Below are 23,582 nucleotides of genomic sequence, written 5' to 3' on the forward strand. Positions count from 1 at the left end.
TTGCCTTTTTCGAGTGTCTACTGTTACCCACAAACACACCTTCATTTATATTACGTTGCCTGTTGCATTCCTTCTTCATACCACTACAACAAACTGTACCACATGTAGTACCTCGATCAACTTATAATGAATGTTGGTTTTATATGAAATTTATTTAGAAAATGCAAATGCGAATTATTTATACATTTTATTATTTTCTTCAAAAACAAAAAACACGTTGAAAAAGTCCATTTTCATTGTCAATTTGTTTGATGTCTCGGTGACTTCAACAAATTTACAGTTAGTTGAAATGTAATGCAGAGATGGACATTGTGTACCTTTTTCTGTTCAGCTCTATATGATTTTTAAACCAATTTACATGTACATAGTATGTACATATTTGGTTGTAGAAAATTTATAATAAACTATTTTTAAACTGGTTGATAAAATTCAGACAGGGAAAATACACAACAGAAGAATATTGATTAAAGTAAAATCCTGATAACTTACTCTCGGAAAAAATGTATTATATTTATTTTTTACGAAACATATATTTTATGCATTTTCTTCAGTACCGCTACTGAGGTTGCATAGCCGAATTGGTTGAGAGTCTGACGTTGCGATTTATCGGTCTTGGGTTCAAATCTCAATGGAGTTTTGATTACATAAAGTTGTTTATTTATAGTGAATATTTATTCATAAATTAATAAGACAAAATCTTTCTTTTTTGTTAAATAAATAAAAACGCAAAAAAATAAGTCATCAAAACTCCACAGGGATTTGAACCCAAGACCAACAGACTGCAACGACAGACTCTTAACCACTTCAGCTACGCAAGCTCCTTATCGACACTGAGTTAAACGTATACTATTAGCACTGCATCTTTCTTTTTATTACGTTTAGGGGTAGGTAGTATACACATGCACATAGTAAACATGTGCAGTCTAAGCCTAATACTATTTTTTAAAAGCCAATTTTCTCCCGCGCTTTTAAGCATCATTTTTGGTTGGAGAGAAGGAGAGAAGATAATAAAAACACAAAAGCTAAAAATAGCTATGGAAACTTTTAAGTATAGAAAAAGGCAAATAAGAGAATTCTGGAGCAAACAGACATCACAGATCGTAACACAAAATATCTTTTAAAGGGCGGTACCACTACATATCAGTTTTGAATGACAGTCAACCCTTTTCAGTAAATAAAAACTATTGTTTAGCTAAAAAAATTGAAATGCAAGATGTAAAGTATTATTTACAAATTAGGAAAGTAATTACATATGTACATATTCAACTAGACTTTGATATTAACGAAATATGTAGACCTCGAAGACTATCATTGTTTTTTGTCAACGTGTACTATGTTTAAAGCCTCTGGTCGTTTAAACACCACAACAAATGATTTCAAAAATTTACGTAAAACGCTGGTATATTCGAATATTTTTGTGGGTTTTTGCATTTTGTTATAGTATTGTCCGTTATCTATCATTTAATGCTTATAAAGCATTTACCCACAATTGGGATAAAACCCAAGCTATTAAAAAAACTCGACTTTTTTGTAATTTTCGACATTTGATGAAAAATTTGAATATGCGATAAAAGTTTAATCATACATGTTAGAATCGTATAAAGCCAGGGATTTATTAGGAATATAGGTAGTAAGAGTATTTTCTTAATCAAATACCAAGGGATTGGCATATAAGGATTAGAGTTGTGCCAAAGGAACTATATGGAACTATATAGTTCACTTCGCAGTTCCAATGGCCCACATTTTTTCTTTGAACAAACTGCGTATACTTAACATCACACGTTATATTTCATGATGTTACTCATACGTTTTGGAACTAGTACAAGGAACTAGATTACCCAACTCTAATAAGGATACACCTATATTACACTTCAAAGTTGTTGGCGTTTTTAAAAGAAGGCCCGATTGCAGAAAAACTATACGTTTTAGAGAAAAAAGTTATTTCATAAAAAATACTTAAAAAAGTCTTAAAATATAATTTTCATAAACAATTTTAAGGTTTCTCGCAAAAAGTGGGTTAACTCACTTAGCGCCGAGATTTTTTTTCGAGAAAACTTAAAACTTTATTTGAAAATGATAATTTCGTGACTTTCTAAGCATTTTATATAAAATACCCTTTTTCTCTAGAACGCATAGTTTTCTTGGAATCGGGCGTTCTTTAAAATGGGGAAAAGTTTGGAGGATTTTATATGTATGTATGTATGTACCTATGTGTATAAATGTTTTCAATGTGCTGGTTTTTGATTGAAAAAATACTGTTAGTACATTCCTAATAAATTCCTGAATTTATATACATACATATGTATGTAAGTAGATATAACATAAATGATTAAATTTGTATCACATGTTTAAATTTTTCATCCAAAATTACGAAAATCGGTTTTTAACCCACATAATGCCAAATGGTTGCAAATATTTACGTAAAACTCGGATATTTTCGCAAATTTTTGCATTTCGTCATAGTATTGTCTGTAATTTGTCAGTCCATGTTTACAAAGTTTCATTCGGCCTATGTATCTCCACGCAATCGCAAATTGTTATTTTTTGTGAAAAAAAAAAATGTTTGGGGTTTTTAAAGGGTTTCTGCATATTTAATAAAATTTGTTAATTAATAAAACAAAACAAAAAATAAATAGAAAGACTTTCACCTCCTCGGGGATTTGAACCCAATCCTCTGCTATAAAACTGCGTTTGTACCGACCTCTTAGACAAATGAGCCAAAACCCGACACGATAACTCGATCGCAAACCATTATATGGTGTGGTTGGTTACTAGCAAGTTCTCATGAAGAGAGAGTTAACAGAGAACAAAGTGACTTAACAAACAACTTTCTGTAACAACTTAATTATCCTTTTCGTAGTGGGTATATAAAATTTGTTTTCCAAAATCTGAATATATTTAGAATTTCTTGAAAGACATGGACTTAATAGACATTCGATGCCCTATCCAGAAAAAAATATTCCGTGGACGAACCCCTCCCCATTATTAAGTGGGGGCCCCACAATAATTTCCCTTTAGCAGTTTTCGTAGTGGGAATATAAAAAATAATTTTTTCCCAAAATCTGAATATATTTAGAATCTATTGAAAGACATGGGCTTGATGGTCATTCAATGCTCTATCCAGAAAAAAAATATTCCGTGGACGAACCCCTCCCCATTATTAAGTGGGGGCCCCACAATAATTTCCCTTCAGCAGTTTTCGTAGTGGGAATATAAAAAATAATTTTTTCCCAAAATCTGAATATATTTAGAATCTATTGAAAGACATGGACTTAATAGACATTCGATGCCCTATCCAGAAAAAAATATTCCGTGGACGAACCCCTCCCCATTATTAAGTGGGGGCCCCACAATAATTTCCCTTTAGCAGTTTTCGTAGTGGGAATATAAAAAATAATTTTTTCCCAAAATCTGAATATATTTAGAATCTATTGAAAGACATGGGCTTGATGGTCATTCGATGCCCTATCCAGAAAAAAATATTCCGTGGACGAACCCCTCCCCATTATTAAGTGGGGGGGCCCACAATAATTTCCCTTTAGCAGTTTTCGTAGTGGGAATATAAAAAATAATTTTTTCCCAAAATCTGAATATATTTAGAATCTATTGAAAGACATGGGCTTGATGGACGTTCGATGCCCTATCCAGAACAAAATATTCCGTGGACGCACGAGCCACCGTTTCAGAACAGTGGGCCCAACAGGAAATGCACTTCGGGAGGTTCATTGGGTGTACATGCAAATAAATTTTTTTCCAAGATTTTAATAAGCTTTGATCTTCCCAAAATATATGGCCTATAGGTATTTTCGATGCTGATTCCAATAAAAATTATCCCGTGGACGCACGAGCCACCGTTTCGGAATAGTGGGCCTAACAAAATATGCATGTCTGCAAGTTGGGTGTATATACAAATAATTTTTTTCCAAGATTTTAATAAGCTTTGATCTTCCCAAAATACATGGCCTAGAGGTATTTTCGATGCTGATTCCAATAAAAATTATCCCGTGGACGCACGAGCCACCGTTTCGGAATAGTGGGCATAACAAAATATGCATGTCTGCAAGTTGGGTGTATATACAAATAATTTTTTTCCAAGATTTTAATAAGCTTTGATGCTGATTCCAATAAAAATTATCCCGTGGACGCACGAGCCACCGTTTCAGAACAGTGGGCCCAACAGGAAATGCACTTCGGGAGGTTCATTGGGTGTACATGCAAATAAATTTTTTTTCCAAGATTTTAATAAGCTTTGATCTTCCCAAAATACATGGCCTAGAGGTATTTTCGATGCTGATTCCAATAAAAATTATCCCGTGGACGCACGAGCCACCGTTTCAGAACAGTGGGCCTAACAATATATGCATGTCTGCAAGTTGGGTGTATAAACAAATAATTTTTTTTCCAAGATTTTAATAAGCTTTGATCTTCCCAAAATACATGGCCTAGAGGTATTTTCGATGCTGATTCCAATAAAAATTATCCCGTGGACGCACGAGCCACCGTTTCGGAATAGTGGGCCTAACAATATATGCATGTCTGCAAGTTGGGTGTATATACAAATAATTTTTTTCCAAGATTTTAATAAGCTTTGATCTTCCCAAAATACATGGCCTAGAGGTATTTTCGATGCTGATTCCAATAAAAATTATCCCGTGGACGCACGAGCCACTGTTTCAGAACAGTGGGCCTAACAAAATATGCATGTCTGCAAGTTGGGTGTATAAACAAATAATTTTTTTCCAAGATTTTAATAGGCTTTGATCTTCCCAAAATACATGGCCTAGAGGTATTTTCGATGCTGATTCCAATAAAAATTATCCCGTGGACGCACGAGCCACCGTTTCGGAATAGTGGGCCTAACAAAATATGCATGTCTGCAAGTTGGGTGTATATACAAATAATTTTTTTCCAAGATTTTAATAAGCTTTGATCTTCCCAAAATACATGGCCTAGAGGTATTTTTGATGCTGATTCCAATAAAAATTATCCCGTGGACGCACGAGCCACCGTTTCCGAAAAGTGGGCCTAACAAAATATGCATGTCTGCAAGTTGGGTGTATATACAAATTATTTTTTTTCCAAGATTTTAATAAGCTTTGATCTTCCCAAAATACATGGCCTAGAGGTATTTTTGATGCTGATTCCAATAAAAATTATCCCGTGGACGCACGAGTCACCGTTTCGGAATAGTGGGCCTAACAAAATATGCATGTCTGCAAGTTGGGTGTATATACAAATAATTTTTTTCCAAGATTTTAATAAGCTTTGATCTTCCCAAAATACATGGCCTAGAGGTATTTTTGATGCTGATTCCAATAAAAATTATCCCGTGGACGCACGAGCCACCGTTTCAGAACAGTGGGCCCAACAGGAAATGCACTTCGGGAGGTTCATTGGGTGTACATGCAAATACGTTTTTTTCCAAGATTTTAATAAGCTTTGATCTTCCCAAAATATATGGCCTATAGGTATTTTCGATGCTGATTCCAATAAAAATTATCCCGTGGACGCACGAGCCACCGTTTCGGAATAGTGGGCCTAACAAAATATGCATGTCTGCAAGTTGGGTGTATATACAAATAATTTTTTTCCAAGATTTTAATAAGCTTTGATCTTCCCAAAATACATGGCCTAGAGGTATTTTTGATGCTGATTCCAATAAAAATTATCCCGTGGACGCACGAGCCACCGTTTCAGAACAGTGGGCCCAACAGGAAATGCACTTCGGGAGGTTCATTGGGTGTACATGCAAATAAGTTTTTTTCCAAGATTTTAATAAGCTTTGATCTTCCCAAAATATATGGCCTATAGGTATTTTCGATGCTGATTCCAATAAAAATTATCCCGTGGACGCACGAGCCACCGTTTCGGAATAGTGGGCCTAACAAAATATGCATGTCTGCAAGTTGGGTGTATAAACAAATAATTTTTTTTCCAAGATTTTAATAAGCTTTGATCTTCCCAAAATACATGGCCTAGAGGTATTTTCGATGCTGATTCCAATAAAAATTATCCCGTGGACGCACGAGCCACCGTTTCAGAACAGTAGGCCTAACAAAATATGCATATCTGCAAGTTGGGTGTATATACAAATTATTTTTTTCCAAGATTTTAATAAGCTTTGATCTTCCCAAAATACATGGCCTAGAGGTATTTTTGATGCTGATTCCAATAAAAATTATCCCGTGGACGCACGAGTCACCGTTTCGGAATAGTGGGCCTAACAAAATATGCATGTCTGCAAGTTGGGTGTATATACAAATAATTTTTTTCCAAGATTTTAATAAGCTTTGATCTTCCCAAAATACATGGCCTAGAGGTATTTTCGATGCTGATTCCAATAAAAATTATCCCGTGGACGCACGATCCACCGTTTCGGAATAGTGGGCCTAACAAAATATGCATGTCTGCAAGTTGGGTGTATATACAAATAATTTTTTTTCCAAGATTTTAATAAGCTTTGATCTTCCCAAAATATATGGCCTATAGGTATTTTCGATGCTGATTCCAATAAAAATTATCCCGTGGACGCACGAGCCACCGTTTCGGAATAGTGGGCCTAACAAAATATGCATGTCTGCAAGTTGGGTGTATAAACAAATAATTTTTTTTCCAAGATTTTAATAAGCTTTGATCTTCCCAAAATACATGGCCTAGAGGTATTTTCGATGCTGATTCCAATAAAAATTATCCCGTGGACGCACGAGCCACCGTTTCAGAACAGTGGGCCCAACAGGAAATGCACTTCGGGAGGTTCATTGGGTGTACATGCAAATAAGTTTTTTTCCAAGATTTTAATAAGCTTTGATCTTCCCAAAATATATGGCCTATAGGTATTTTCGATGCTGATTCCAATAAAAATTATCCCGTGGACGCACGAGCCACCGTTTCGGAATAGTGGGCCTAACAAAATATGCATGTCTGCAAGTTGGGTGTATAAACAAATAATTTTTTTCCAAGATTTTAATAAGCTTTGATCTTCCCAAAATACATGGCCTAGAGGTATTTTCGATGCTGATTCCAATAAAAATTATCCCGTGGACGCACGAGCCACCGTTTCAGAACAGTAGGCCTAACAAAATATGCATATCTGCAAGTTGGGTGTATATACAAATTATTTTTTTTCCAAGATTTTAATAAGCTTTGATCTTCCCAAAATACATGGCCTAGAGGTATTTTTGATGCTGATTCCAATAAAAATTATCCCGTGGACGCACGAGTCACCGTTTCGGAATAGTGGGCCTAACAAAATATGCATGTCTGCAAGTTGGGTGTATATACAAATAATTTTTTTCCAAGATTTTAATAAGCTTTGATCTTCCCAAAATACATGGCCTAGAGGTATTTTCGATGCTGATTCCAATAAAAATTATCCCGTGGACGCACGATCCACCGTTTCGGAATAGTGGGCCTAACAAAATATGCATGTCTGCAAGTTGGGTGTATATACAAATAATTTTTTTTCCAAGATTTTAATAAGCTTTGATCTTCCCAAAATATATGGCCTATAGGTATTTTCGATGCTGATTCCAATAAAAATTATCCCGTGGACGCACGAGCCACCGTTTCGGAATAGTGGGCCTAACAAAATATGCATGTCTGCAAGTTGGGTGTATAAACAAATAATTTTTTTTCCAAGATTTTAATAAGCTTTGATCTTCCCAAAATACATGGCCTAGAGGTATTTTCGATGCTGATTCCAATAAAAATTATCCCGTGGACGCACGATCCACCGTTTCGGAATAGTGGGCATAACAAAATATGCATGTCTGCAAGTTGGGTGTATATACAAATAATTTTTTTCCAAGATTTTAATAAGCTTTGATCTTCCCAAAATACATGGCCTAGAGGTATTTTTGATGCTGATTCCAATAAAAATTATCCCGTGGACGCACGAGCCACCGTTTCAGAACAGTGGGCCCAACAGGAAATGCACTTCGGGAGGTTCATTGGGTGTACATGCAAATAAATTTTTTTCCAAGATTTTAATAAGCTTTGATCTTCCCAAAATACATGGCCTAGAGGTATTTTCGATGCTGATTCCAATAAAAATTATCCCGTGGACGCACGAGCCACCGTTTCAGAACAGTGGGCCTAACAATATATGCATGTCTGCAAGTTGGGTGTATAAACAAATAATTTTTTTTCCAAGATTTTAATAAGCTTTGATCTTCCCAAAATACATGGCCTAGAGGTATTTTTGATGCTGATTCCAATAAAAATTATCCCGTGGACGCACGAGTCACCGTTTCAGAACAGTGGGCCTAACAAAATATGCATGTCTGCAAGTTGGGTGTATATACAAATTATTTTTTTTTCCAAGATTTTAATAAGCATTGATCTTCCCAAAATACATGGCCTAGGGGTATTTTCGATGCTGATTCCGACAAAAATTATTTCATCGACGCACGAGGCACCGTTTTTGAATAGTGGGCCAAACAATATATAAACTTCATCAAATTTTCTCTTGGGGATATATCAAATAATTGTTTACCAGCCTCTGAACAGATATAGAAAAATCCGACATTCATGGCCTGTAGGCATTTTCGATGTTGATTACAAAAAAAATTATTCCGCCGGCGCACCCATCACCGTTTTTGAACAGTGGTTCCAGCAGTATGCACATCAGCAAATTTGCGTATTAAAATTTGTAATTAAATTTGTCCAATTTTAATTTAATATTTCACCTTATATTGGAATTTGTGATTAAATTTGTCCAATTTCAATTTAAAATGTCACCTTATATTGGAATTTGTGATTAAATTTGTCCAATTTAAATTTAAAATGTCATCTCATAATCACCCTGTTATTGGTGTGTGTCTTTGCTAAAATTAAATTTTCCAATTTAAATTCCAATTTATTTTCACACACATGAAGGTGCCAGTTTGTATCTTGAAATCATGAATGGTCTCACCTGGGTGGTTGCGGAATAGAATTCGTTGAAATGGAGTATGATCGGTATGAACAAGAATTTGGCGGTACATTTTCTCGATGTCCTCATTGAACACATATCGGAAGAGTCGGAGACGGAACTTTACTCTAAATTTAAATGAAAGAACATATACCTGGGAAGTTTTTGGGGATCCTGAAACAACAATGTTCATATAGGAGAAAAATAAAAAAAAAAAAAAAAAACAAAAAAAAAAAGGCCGGATTGCTTTTTATAACCGCGGACAAGTTCACATTTTTATGATTTTTTAGGTTTTTCACGTTTTTGAACTTCTATATCTCAAAAATGGTAATACTTACGAAAATTTCATCGTATTCATATAAATATGAGAAAAATAAAAAAAAGAACGCCGCATCGCTTTTTATAATCGCGCACAAGTTCACATTTTTATGATTTTTTAAATTTTTCACGTTTTTGAACTTCTATATCTCAAAAATGGTAAAACTTACGAAAATTTAATAAGGGACAATCTTGTAGAGAATTTTCACTGCTACAAAATTTTCTTTTGTTCCATTCTGATAGGGCTTGCGGTTTTCCAGAAGAATCGTTAAAAGTTAAAAAACCTAAAAATGTGAACTTTGACTGCGACCTATTTAAAAAGTGCTCTGACAATTTTTTGATTTTTCTCATCTATGAACATTTTAGTTTCAGAATCCGCAAAAACTTCCCAGGTGTAAGCTCCTTTCATGTAAAGTTGGTTCAAGTGCACCATGTTGTACTACCGACAAAACGTTGAGCTATCAATCTGCTCCTAAACTCTGTTACCTTGGACCAAATAACACAACTTTATTTAAGACCAGTAAGTTATGGTCTTCCAAATTGTGTCAATGTTGGATCTATAACTGTGAGTACAGCTATATATAGGCGGCTGTGTACGTTAAGCAACTCTACTTCGGCAGTTCCATGGGTAACAACTATCTCCATACATTTCATATGCGGGTCATTAGGCCTAGGCTCAAGCGAGATAGGTCTTATTAGGTTTTTTTTTTGTTGTATCCCCTTAAGGTAAAGTTTGTATCGACGATGTCTGCATAGAGAAAGATAAGGGAGAAGAAAAAAAAAATAATAGGTGGACATTTAAACGTCCACAACCAGACCTAGCAGCTTCGGCCGGCTCCGTAAATAGAGATCTTGGTGTCAGGTCAGTTGATTACATTAAGGATATGTGAGATATCGGGTCTCAGGAGAAGATTCAGCTTTTCATACCCTACACCCCTCTGTGGTAAGGGGTATTATGTCTTTGTGCGTTTCTATGCAACATACAAAAGGAAACGAGATAGACCCATAGTTCCTTTTGGGGATATACATAGAATCACTTTCTGAGTCAAGTTATTCATATCCCTCCGTTCGCAACGTTCAGGTTGCATTTATGTAGTTGTTGTAGCAGCATGTCACCTACGTAGAAGTATAGGTTTGATGCTGGGTTAGCAGCCGCTGGCCGAAACACTATGCTTTCGGGTCACTCCGGTACGTAAGAACCCGCTACCGTGGGATTGGGTTGCATTTATTGTCCGATTCAGCTGAAAATTTGGGAATATAATTTTTTAGCCATAGGAAGAACGCTACTGCTTTTGGTGAAATTCGGTTCAGATATGGATATAGCTCCCATATATATTACCGACCGAATTCACGTGTTTGCTGCCCAAACACGCTATTTATGTCCGATTTCCATGAAATTTGGAATGTGTAACTAAATTTGGTCTAGAAATAAATGTGCCAAATTTTATCGGAATCGTTTCAGATTATAGCTCTTATATATATTTTCGGCCGATTTGAGGTATTTGATGTACCAAACACCATATATCTGTCCAATTTTGATGAAATTTGGAATGTCTAGAAATAAGTGTGCCATATAATCGGCTCAGAGTTAGATATAGATCCCATATATACATATTCTACATATTCACAGTGGTGTAGGGTATCATATAGTTGGCCCCGCCAGACTTTGATCCTTTCCTTTCCGGTAAGGTATTTGGAGCTGGGTCTTCTCGTTGTCACTTATGGGGTAGAGTCTCCCCCTGAGCATAGGAATATGTATAGGCAAGTACCATACTAAAGTGCACTGGTATCAAAACCTTCTGGGGATTTAAAATTACGTGCAGTGTAGCGCAGTATTTTGGACTGTGAGGAGGTCTTTTCATTGTATGTCGCTGATGTCCGTTGACCAGTTTAGGGCCGTGAGGTCCATAATTGGTCGAACAATGGCATGTAGCTATTATGGTCTCCTTAGTCTTTCTCACAATATTCCAGATAGATACCTCGGGAAGTATGACTTCCCCCGAAAGCTATATATCTTTGTGATCAGGGTACCAAGGACTACTTATGGCAAAAATATCAACCCGATCCAAGAAGTTCCCCAACACATAAAAATTTACTTTTTGGTCGATTATAAAAAAAAAATTAGGCAAATGGTAACCCCAAACCCACGAATGAAATACTGAGAATTGTAACTAGAAATCTTTAGAAGAGTATAGAATCGTTGAGAGTGTGAGAGATGAAGTTTAAAAAGTTTTCTCATGATTTTCATCGTGAAACGATTTCGTTTTATTTTGTTGGGGCCACACAATATTTGTTGTGCGTATTTTTGTATATATCTTTTCCATTTTGTTTCGGATGTGAGCGTTCCAAGAAGGGGGAAAATTGCGCTTTTTAGATCAATTTTAACGGCCAGGCAGGCAAGCAGTTCTCTCGCAGCCAACCAACCCAATCAGTCTATCCCAGCTAGCCGCATAAACGAACGTCGGGTTTTCCTCCATTGCAAAAGCAGGCTGTTTGTTGTGCGCGTCGCGTTATTTCCACCATTCGATGACTTGATTTATTTATTTTGTTTTTACTTTGTGGATATATTCTTGTTAGAATTTTCTTTCATGTTTGTGATTTAAGATGGTTGGTTAAATTAAAAAAGAAATGTGTGGTGATCATAAAATAAAAAATAATATTTAATAAAACAAAGCCAAAATAAATGTTAAAAATTTATTTTTCAAAAATTATACAAAATTTCTTACAATTTTGATATTACAAAATGCAATGCTTTTGTAATTTTTTATCATATCGTTTTCTTCGTATTGCTGTTTATGTGCATTGGATTTTTCTTCCCCTTTTTTCTTCTTCTTCACTTTTAACAATATTAATTTTCAAATCCAATATAAAAGTGCAGTGAAGTGTGGAGAAAAATTGAAAATGTTTTAAAATGAAAATACAACAATACTGAGGAAAAATCAAGGAGATCAATACCAAAAACGGATTAAAAAGTGCAAAAAAAATCAATATAGGAAAATGTTGGAGCTGTTGGAGAGTGAGAGATCAAATAGCCCCAACAACACTGTAGGGCAGAAATGCTCGGCCTCATACACAAAAGTGTAAAAAATACATGAGTCTCTCGCAATTTGCCCACCATTGCCCAACAAGCAATTGTGTGTTGCAATGAGAGGAGAGAGAGAGAGAGACCAAAGAACCTTCCAATAAGAATTTCGTTTTGCAAAGTTCATAAGAAAAAAAAAGAAAATTGTTCCTAAATATTTACTCTCACTCTCTTTTACTTCTGATAAAATTGTGTTGTCAGTGTTGCCAGATTTGAGTGTAACTTTCCTTCGGAAACAAATCCCTTAAATTATTATTTAATGGAATATTATATTTTCTATTATCACAAGAGCATATAAGCATATTAAATAAATTTAAATACCCAGCAAAAATACTAATTACAAATTGGCCTACTTTCTCATTATTTTAACACGGACATGTCATAGGGAGTAAGTACTTATTTTTTGGCACTTAAAAGTAAATAAATAAGTACTTAAATAAGTAGTTACGACTTGAAGTAACCAGGGAGTAACTACTTATTTATCTACTTTTTAGTGGCCAAAAATAAGTACTTACTCCCTATGACATGCCCGTGTTAAAATAATGATAAAGTAGGCCAATTTGTAATGAGTATTTTTGCTGGGTATGGATACAGACCTTAATTTGTGTATTTATCGGGCTCTTATTCAAACCCACTTTGATTATTTTCCGTCAATATCTATCTGACTGATGCCTAGACGAAACCTCTGAAGCTAGAATCTTTAAATTTAAAATGTGGATTACTGTTGGTGTTTAGGGGCGAGGTAAGACTGGGTTTTTGGAAATTCGTAGTGAATACCGACTTTGATCACGCTCACATCCAAAACATAATCCGCTAGAAAAACTCTAAATTTTAAATTTCGAGTGTGGAAAATCAAACATTTTAATTTTGGGTTCGGAAAAATACGGTATACCGGAATTCTTTTTGTATATAATGGTTACATATTCTGAAAGTAGACGTCAATAGCTGTCATCCGCTCTGAGTCTCCATTACTGAGGTGACTTTTTTATCATATCATTATATCATATTTCGATGGGTTTTTGTTTAACATTAGATAGAATCGTACACATACAGTTAGTCATCTAAATTATTGCAAACCTTGAATTTTTAAAAAATTAGATTTTTAATTAGGAATTACTACAAGAAATTCTTTCAATAATTTTGAGTTTTTTTTGTAAAGATCTGTTGATTTACCTGTTAATGACATCATCAAGCCACTTAATGCAGAAATCGGTCGGAAATTAAAAGCAACAGTAAAAAATGATAGGTACCGGGTTTTTGTGATGTCAACTAAATAAAATCGTGGGATTTTTCCAGCGATTTTTTTGCAATTAAGGATTTTTATGACTTTTATGGTATGTGGATCCATAATTTTGCATCATAAATTAATCATTGTGTGTGTGTAACATAGACGTTATATTCAGAAAAAAGAGAAAGTCAGGTAAACGGATTTCCGAAAATATGCTACATTTGGGCTATTCCAATTATAATAATGGTAAATCTGCCAGAGAAATCGTTAAAATCACCTCTCATAAGCTGAGAACTGTATACAACATCATATATCGCACCGAGAGAGAAGGAAGGCTCAAACTAAAGACGTTACATGGCAGGCCCACGAATTGACAGGAGAATGATTAAATAAATTGACGAAAGACCCCAAAGCAGCACCAGAAAATTTATTTTTTAACTAAAAAGATTTTGGAGTGTGTCGCATGGAAATGTCAGAAAAGTGCTACTTAACAAGTAAAAAGGTATCAGTCGGTTTTGCCGACAGAGATATACCTTCAGCCTGTGTATATTGAAATAATTTTTTTTTCCAAGATACGTATGTATTTAAAAATTGTGGGCGTTTGAACCGACAAAAATGTTGATTAGGATTAAATATCAAAAGTTTTGCGGAGGAGATACAAAAAGGAATGGATCGACATTGACCGTTATGGAAGTGGATCTCCAGCCTCAACATATGGTGCCATAGGGGGTTTTTACACTCTTCCGGCTGTTTGCTCAAGAAGTATGGACTTGCCCCTAAAAAAAACTTTTACCATCGTAATTGAGGCAGCGAATACAAGTTGCTTCAACAAAAATCAAAGTGCTTCGATATCAGGTCTTAAAGTGAACTTATCCGAAATTTTGTGTGGGAAGTACCGGTTGGAGTGGATAAATATAACCCATATTTGAACCTGATCTATATCTGGTAGATATATTAGGATGTGTAAAGTATAGACCAATTCGGCCACTCCCTTCAAAAGTTACCGTACGAACAATTTTTCCGCACATTTTTGAACTTTTGTGGGGGAGGTACCTCAAGGAGCGGACCGATATGGTTTATCTTCAAACTTAAACTATATTTGAACAAAATATTACTAAGGCGAAATTTTGGACCGAATCGGCAGATCCGTTCGAGAGTTGTCTTGCGCTCCAACCACCTCGCACGGTGTCATAGGGGTTTTTTGCAACTTTCAGGCTATTTTCCCAAGAAGTATGGACTTGCCCCTGATAAAACTTGTAGCGTCGTATGAAGAGCAGTGAATACAAGTTTCTAAAACAAAAATCAAAGCTATTCGAGAGATGGTCCTAAACTGAACTTTTCCGAAATTTTGTGTGGGAGGTATCCGAAGGAATGGACCGATTGAGTGCATATTGAAACCTTATCTAAGCCTGGTACACATTTCACCATGGGCAAAGTATGGACTAATTCGGTTACTCCCTTCAAGAGTTATCGTGCGCACAAATTTTCGAACTTTTGTGGAGGAGGTACCGGAAGGAGTGGGTCGATATAGCCCATCTTCGAACTTAAACTAAGTTTGGGTAAAATATTACGAAAGCCAAAATTTGAACCAGCCAGCCAGACAGACGGACGGACATTGCTCAATCGACTCCAAATTGTTTGTAACAGATTTCGTCCAAACATACTTGGGGTCTAAACCAGGCTTGCCCATCTGTATACTGCTGGCGCTCTCTGAATTGTTTTTCATTTGCTTTAGTTTGATGAAATTCTTCTCTTGGGCGAAGCTGGTCTAAAACCATTATTTCGATGAGGCACATTTTTGGTCGTATCAAGGTGTATGTACATATATACCCTCTTTAGCCTAAAGACTGGGTGGGGGTATAAAATCCTCATGCAACATTTATTTTACAATCTTTATTAATATTTTTTTTTTGGCAATTTTTTGAAGTCACTGTAACCACATGTCCAACATTACATAGGATCATCAAACACACAAGGAAGTTTAGTATTCTCGTTGTCATTGGTGGTCTAATATCACTTTGATTTCACCCTCACAAAACTGGTTGCTTCGGGCAATGTTGACTGGAGATTCTTGTTTTAAGGGAGCTCCAAGCATTTAAGAGCTTTTGGATCAGGGATGCCAATGTGATGGTTTTCGCGCTACTTGTGGCTGTTTTAGAATGGATTTCAACTGTTTTGAGGTAAAAATCGCTACAGACAAAGGCACAGTGGTCCCACAGTGGGAAGGTGCGACAAAAATATTTATAATCGTCGGATCAATCTGATTTTTACAGTACATGTATATGCTAAAAATAAGTAAAAAATACTTTAGCCAAAAAATCATCAATATGGGTCCATTTTTTCCTATAGCCCCCATGTAGCGATATCACCCGATTTCAGGTGTGTTGTAGCTTTTATCTACATTTTCGGCCCTAATTGGCTGTACTTTGGTATTTGGGGTTCCCAATGGTCAAAAACCTTCTGCGCCAAAAATTGTGGTCTTAGGTCCAGGTTTCGGTACAGCTCTCATATTACGATACCTCCCGATTTCAGATATTTTGAAGACGTTATCAACATTTTCGGCCCGAATTGCTTGTAATTTGTCAAAAACCTTCTGCGCCAAAAATTGTGGTCTTAGGTCAAGGTTTCAGTATAGCCCTCGTATTACGGTACCTCCATATTTCAGTTATTTTGAGGTTTTTATCTACATTTTCGGTTCAAATTTTTTGTAATTTTCTATTTGGAGTTCTTAGTGGTCAAAAATGTCTCCGACTTTTTGAGGTCGGAATATTTCATAGTAGGGGAACATTACATTTTTACATATATCAAAAATATACAAATGTAAAAACATGTAGTCAATAAGTAGATCCCAAAACAAAAATGTCTAAATCTTTAAAGAAAAAAACTAAAACAAACAATTAAAACACAAAGCAAAGAAGAAACCGGGAATACAGCAATACGGCATATTCACTGAAACGGACCAGAGGCATCATCAGTATTTTTAATGTCACACACGGAAATGCAAATATATGCAGCTGGAGCCAAATTTTTTTGTAAACATGACACTACTTCGAACATTCTTCAAAAAATTTGTAGAGTGGCGAAGAATGGCGAAGTTAGTAAAACTCAACTTCAATTTTTAGGACTTGGGAAAAAAATCCACAAAAAAGTATTATAAAAATTGTGATTTCCAGCACATTTTATGCGAATAATCTGTACAAATTTTTATGTAAAAGTTAATAGAAAAACTTTTACTAAAACTTCCATTTCGAAAAAAATGTTCGGACCGAACGAACTTAACGCGTTTTAACTAGTTTCTAAATAGCCTGCTTTCGGACGGGGCTTTAAGACATTCTTCTATGGACAGGGGCAAATCTCGGGAACGGGAAGTTCCAAAAATTCCGGGGAAAGATCCATACTTCGGGAAGATCCATACTAGGATGCATTATCTATACAATACACTTGATAAACTAAGCTTTAAAATGACATCCATATTATCATTATCTGTTCAAAAATATACAAATGAATTTTCGGAACTTCGGAAGTCCATATCGTGTTAAGTGATGTACGTATGGGATTCGGTTTTTGTGTTTTTCTTTTGTTTTGCAAGGGTTCGAAACGATATTATTTTCGAACATTTCGCAAATGTTTTTTTCTTCACAAGAAAATTTTTTCGAATTTTTTGTTTACTTTGAATATTTTTTTGTTCTAAAAAATAATTCTATATTATTTGGGTAGAATTCGAATTTGCAGTTACAAATTGAATTGCTCGAACAACACATAAAATAGAATTTGTGCAAACATAACAAAGAAATTAAGAAGAAAAAGGTACATAACAGAAGCATCAAGAAACGTGAGATAAAGTTAATCCTGTCAAAAACCGAAACTCTACCAAAAATGTTTTTTTGCCACTATGTCGTAAAACTATCGTCAATCCAGGATTTCCTCCTGCCACAAACTGAGCGACGAATGAATCGTTTTTAATTCATTTTCGTATGTCATTCTCGAACAAAATATCAGCAAAACTATCGGGAAACATTCGAAAACGATATCGTTTTCAATGGTATGGTGGGGAAATTGTATTGTAAATTATAAATAGAATTTGTTCAAATGTTGCAGAAAAAATCTGATGTTTCACAAACTGTACTTAGCATTCATGGAATTCATTTAAATGCTGAGGAAAAGATCGAATATATCACGAATTGTATTTATCATTCATGTTGAAGAAAAATCGGGTCTTTCATGACTTCAACCAATGCAAGATATCCAGTGGCAACGCTTGGAACCACTTCCATCAAATTTTGCTGGGATATTTCAAATTCCGTAAAAACCCGACAAAAAAATTCAATATCATAATAATTCCCAAATTCGGGATCGAAAAATCTCCAAATACTGGCAACACTGAAGACAACACGAGAGAAAGAGAGATACATATACGATATTCTCCAATCTGAGTATAGCGGTTAAAAGATAATTTCGAAAAATAAACAAAAATAATAAGAAAAACATTGAAAATATATTCCGACAAGGAGGCAACTGTCAAAATTAATTTCGTGTATCTGTGTTGTTTGTGTGACTTGAAACAAAAATGTACAAAAGAAAAAAGAAATATCTACAATTTTTTTTCTTTCAAATTTTCATTTCATAATGATAAAATATGGCCATATGTTTCAAAAAAAAAAAAAAAAAAAAAAAAAAAAAATTAACAAAAGAAGAAAATTACAAAATAGTTTTATATCTAAAAAATATTTTTCTGTCTTTGCAGTGAATGAAGAAGATACAACAAAAGAAAACAAAATACACAAGAATAAAAATTAAAAGATTTAAAAACCACAAAAAAGGAAAAAAAAATAATCGTAATTAAAAATTTCAGTGACAAATTTCGTTGATATCCCAGAGAACACACCAAACAATAATCAGTGAAAAAAGTGACCCAATAAAAAAAATACAAAAAGTTATTTAAAAAGAAATTACAATAACACCCTTCGCCCATCACACACAGTGTTAATTTATTTTACACTCCCTGTGTGTGTGAATGCAAGTGCATCATTATTGCGTGCCTCTAGATCTTTAATTATCATTATCGTCAATCCAAGAGGACAACGAGCAAGAGCCGTTGTTGGCCAACCCAGCCAACCAGCCTGTGTCACATTGTACAAATTGTTTGCGACACTAGCAACATCAAAAACGACAGCGTATTGCTGCAGTGCCTCAAACTTCCCAGCAGCATCATCATCATCGTCATCCCATCTACTACCCGTATATTGCCATCAAAATTCACATCATAGACATTCATCATCGTCTCCATCATCGCTGTGTTAAAGATCCAAGATGACATCTTTAGATATACGCAATAATTCGGCCGTTATGAAACGTGCCGAACAACTTAAACGCTGGGAAGAATCTGATACAAATCAACAGCCTCCCGTACCCAGACCAGATCGTGGCAGTCGCATCAAATTCTCATCGGGTTGTATATTTTTGGCCGCCTGTTTAGCCGGCGATAAAGAAGAAGTTTTGAAATTACTTGAACAGGGTGCTGATATAAATACCGCCAATGTTGATGGATTGACTGCTTTGCATCAGGTGAGTTAAAAAAAAAAACGAAATATTATAAAATTGTTCTTTAAAGATAACGATGAAATAATTCATAATTTTATAGGTGAATTTTGAAAATTGGATATGATTTCGATGATGAACAATTTTTTGGAATTCTAACAATTCAAGTTTATTGGCAAATATAAGTTATGTTTGCCATATTAATAAGTATATAAAACCTTAAGGTACAAGGGATAAGGGAGACTTCTCTCATATCAATGAGTGTGCCCCGATTCACTGATATGGAACCTAATTTTTATAGCTGAGCGACACCGCTTGTAGAGAAGTTTTGGCATAAATTGAATACTCTCCCAGCTTGCGAGGTAAATCTGGAAATTTTACCACATGTAGATCTTTTCAAAAATATAAAGTTCTTTTGGGGAAGACCATACTTCCAAGATATGTGCCTCTGATGTTCCGAAAATTCCGGCTACTTGGAAAATATTTAAAAGAAAATGTTATTCACTTGCGCGAGGTTTGCATCTGTCCATAGCAGAAAGTCTTACATCTTCGGTGAGAGGCCGTCTATTTAGAAATACATTGTACAGTAGAATCGCGGTAATTCGTACCTCCATAAATCGAAAATCTCGATAATTCGCATAAGCTGTCAGTCCCTTGAATTCATTTCCTGCTAAATCGAAAAAATCGTTAATTCGTATAAAATGGACGGTCCCTTGGATTACGAACTATCGATAATCTACTGTATATGATAGTGTATTGCAAAAGTTATAAACAACATAATTTTCGGAAGTCCCAAATCTCGGGAAGTATGGCCTCCCCCAAGAAGTTTATATTTTTGTAATCAGGAGGAAAATATCTATCCGTTGTACAAATTGCACATTTTTCACGGAGAGTATTCAAAATGTTCCGCCTTCTTAAGACGTCTTCGATACTACAGAAGAACTTTTAAAGTGTCTTCTATTCTAAAGAAGACATCTTAAGGGACATTCTATTTCATAGAAGACTTAATAAGGCGTCTTCTGTTCTATAGAATACCTCTATTATAGAAAAATACCACTTAAGGCTTCCTCTATTCTAGAGAAGTCCTCTTATTGCCTTCTTTATTCTATAGAGAACTCTTAAGGCTTCTTATATTCTACAGGAAACCTCTTAAGGCGTCTTTTACAGAATAACTCTTAAGGCGTTTTTCACGCTATGGAAGACCTTTTAAGGCGACTTCCTTGATATAGAAGACTTCTTAAGGTGTCTTCCATGCTATAGATGAACTCTTTAGGGGTATTGCATGCAATGGAACCCCTCTTAGCGATTTTCCAATCTGTAGAAGATCTATTAAAGGGTCTTCCGTGGTATAAAAGCCTTAAGGTGTCTTACCTACAATAGAAGACCTCTATAGGCGTCCTTTATTCTATAGAAACCTCTTAAGGCGTCTCCTATTCTAGAGAAGATCTCTAAAGGTGTCTTCTATTCTGCAGAAGACCACTTAAGACGTCTTCCTTACTGAAAAAGACCTCTTTAGGCGTCCTTTACTCTATAGAAAACTCTTAAGGCGTCTTCTATTCTACAGAAAACCTCTTAAGGCGCCACAGAAGACCTCTTAAGGCGACTTCCTTGATACAGAAGACCTCTTAATGCGTCTTCCATGCTATAGAAGACATCTTAGGGGTCTTCCATGCTACAGAATACCTCTTTTTGAGTCGTCCATCCTTTAGAAGACCTATTCAGGTGTCTTCCATGCTATAGAAGATCTCTTAAAGGTTCTTCCATGATATAAAAGCCCTCTTAAAGTGTATTCTATGCTATAGAAGGCCTCTTAAGGTGTCTTCCTAGCTATAGAAGACCTCTTAAAACGTCCTTTATTTCATAGCAAACTCCTAAGGCGCCTTCTATAATTTTGAAGACATCCTAAGACGTCCTGTATTCTAAACAAGTCCTCTTAAGAAGTATTTCATGCTATAGAAGATCTCTTAAGGCAACTCCTTTGTTATAGAAGACCTCTTATTGCGTCTTCCATGCTATGGAAGACCTCTTAAGGCGTCTTCTATGCTTTATAAGACCTCTTTAGGGGTCTTCCATGCTATAAAGACCTCTTAAAGTGTATTCTATGCTATAGAAGGCCTCTTAAGGTGTCTTCTTTGCTATAGACGACCTCATAAAGCGTCCTTTATTCCATAGAAAACTCCTAAGGCGTCTTCTATAATTTTGAAGACATCTTAAGGCGTCCTGTATTCTAGAGAAGTCCTCTTAAGGAGTCTTTCATGCTATAGAAAACATCTTAAGGCGACTTCCTTGTTGTAGAATACCTCTTAAGGCGTCTTCTATGCTTTATAAGACCTCTTTAGGGGCCTTCCATGCTATAAAAGACCTCTTAAGGCAACTTCCTTGATATAGGTGACACCTTAAGGTGTCTTCCATGCTTTAGAAGATCTCTTAAAGGCCCTTCAATGCTATAAAAGACCTGTTAAAATGTATTCTATGCTATAGAAGGCCTCTTAAGTTGTCTTCCTTGCTATAGAAGACCTTTTAAAGCATCCTTTACTCCATAGAAAACTCCTAAGGCGTCTTCTATAATTTTGAAGACATCTTAAGTTGTCCTGTATTCTAGAGAAGTCCTCTTAAGCGGTCTTTCATGCTATAGAAGGCATCTTATTGCGACGTCCTTGCTATATAAGACCTCTTCTTGGGTCTTCCATGCTATAAAAGACCTCTTAAGACGTCTTTTATGCTACAGAAGACCTCTTAAAGCGTCTTCTATGCTTTATAAGACCTCTTTAGGGGCCTTCCATGCTATAAAAGACCTCTTAAGGCAACTTCCTTGATATAGGTGACACCTTAAGGTGTCTTCCATGCTGTAGAAGATCTCTTAAAGGCTCTTCCATGCTATAAAAACCTGTTAAAATGTAATCTATGCTATAGAAGCCCTCTTAAGGTGTCTTCTTTGCTATAGACGACCTCATAAAGCGTCCTTTATTCCGTAGAAAACTCCTAAGGCGTCTTCTATAATTTTGAAGACATCTTAAGGCGTCCTGTATTCTAGAGAAGTCCTCTTAAGGAGTCTTTCATGCTATAGAAAACATCTTAAGGCGACTCCCTTGTTATAGAATACCTCTTAAGGCGTCTTCTATGCTTTATAAGACCTCTTTAGGGGCCTTCCATGCTATAAAAGACCTCTTAAGGCAACTTCCTTGATATAGGTGACACCTTAAGGTGTCTTCCATGCTTTAGAAGATCTCTTAAAGGCTCTTCCATGCTATAAAAGACCTGTTAAAATGTATTCTATGCTATAGAAGGCCTCTTAAGGTGTCTTCTTTGCTATATACGACCTCATAAAGCGTCCTTTATTCCATAGAAAACTCCTAAGGCGTCTTCTATAATTTTGAAGACATCTTAAGGCGTCCTGTATTCTAGAGAAGTCCTCTTAAGGAGTCTTTCATGCTATAGAAAACATCTTAAGGCGACTTCCTTGTTATAGAATACCTCTTAAGGCGTCTTCTATGCTTTATAAGACCACTTTAGGGGCCTTCCATGCTATAAAAGACCTCTTAAGTAAACTTCCTTGATATAGGTGACACCTTAGGGTGTCTTCCATGCTGTAGAAGATCTCTTAAAGGCTCTTCCATGCTATAAAAGAACTGTTAAAATGTATTCTATGCTATAGAAGGCCTCTTAAGTTGTCTTCCTTGCTATAGAAGACCTTTTAAAGCATCCTTTACTCCATAGAAAACTCCTAAGGCGTCTTCTATAATTTTGAAGACATCCTAAGGCGTCCTGTATTCTAAACAAGTCCTCTTAAGAAGTATTTCATGCTATAGATGATCTCTTAAGGCAACTCCTTTGTTATAGAAGACCTCTTATTGCGTCTTCCATGCTATGGCACACACCTTAAGGTTTCTTCCATGCTACACAGGATCTGTTAAGACGTCTTTTACATTTTGGTATAGCCCATTTATAAAGATACCTTCCGAGTTTAGATATTTTGCGAATGTTGGCTACAGTTTTTCACCGAAGTACCTGTAATTTAACATTTGAAGTTCCCAGTAGTCGCATCATTCTCCCCCAATGTGCGTCCATATGATGGTATAGTCGTTTTTCATGTTATAGAAGACCTCTTAATGCGCCTTCCATGCTTTAGAAAAACTCTTGAGGGGTCTTCCTTGCTATGAAAGACCTCTTTAGGAATCCTCTATTCTATAGAAAACTCTTAAGGCGTCGTCTTTTCTACATAAGACCTCTTAAGGCGTCTTCTATTCTACAGAAGACCTCTTAAGTTGTTGTTGTAACAGTGTTTATTATTATGTTTGTATGTTCGTTCGTCTGTTCAATCTGGCTCTGGGTCTATCTCCAGTTCCAGGAAAGTGGCTGCTTCAATGGGATGTAACCACAGATCCACTGGAGTTAGATGAGTAGGTTTGGCTGGGCAGTTGAAAGGGTGTTTTGTGTCTTAAGTTTAAGACCTCTTTAGTCGTCTTCTATACTATAGAAGGCCTCTTAAGGCCTCTTCAATGCTG

At 35.7% G+C, this 23,582-nt stretch overlaps 1 protein-coding gene across 47 annotated transcripts in view; it reads left to right on the plus strand.

Annotated features, from left to right (window-relative positions):
• Mbs (Myosin binding subunit) overlaps positions 1-23,582 on the plus strand; it is a 304,687-nt gene that overhangs the window by 22,583 nt on the left and 258,522 nt on the right. For 36 of the 47 annotated variants that reach the window (XM_073982195.1, XM_073982167.1, XM_073982168.1 and 33 more), the window contains exon 2: positions 18,284-19,104. In XM_073982195.1, coding sequence (XP_073838296.1) covers positions 18,850-19,104 — 255 coding nt within the window. In that variant the 5' untranslated portion in view covers positions 18,284-18,849. Of the gene's footprint in view, positions 1-11,552; positions 11,837-18,283; positions 19,105-23,582 lie in introns of those variants that run through there. The other 11 variants (XM_073982177.1, XM_073982178.1, XM_073982164.1 and 8 more) reach the window with 2 other exon arrangements.

The sequence above is a fragment of the Musca autumnalis genome, unplaced genomic scaffold, assembly GCF_047663935.1.
Source record: "Musca autumnalis isolate F117 unplaced genomic scaffold, ASM4766393v1 scaffold_4, whole genome shotgun sequence".
Lineage (NCBI taxonomy): Eukaryota > Metazoa > Arthropoda > Insecta > Diptera > Muscidae > Musca > Musca autumnalis.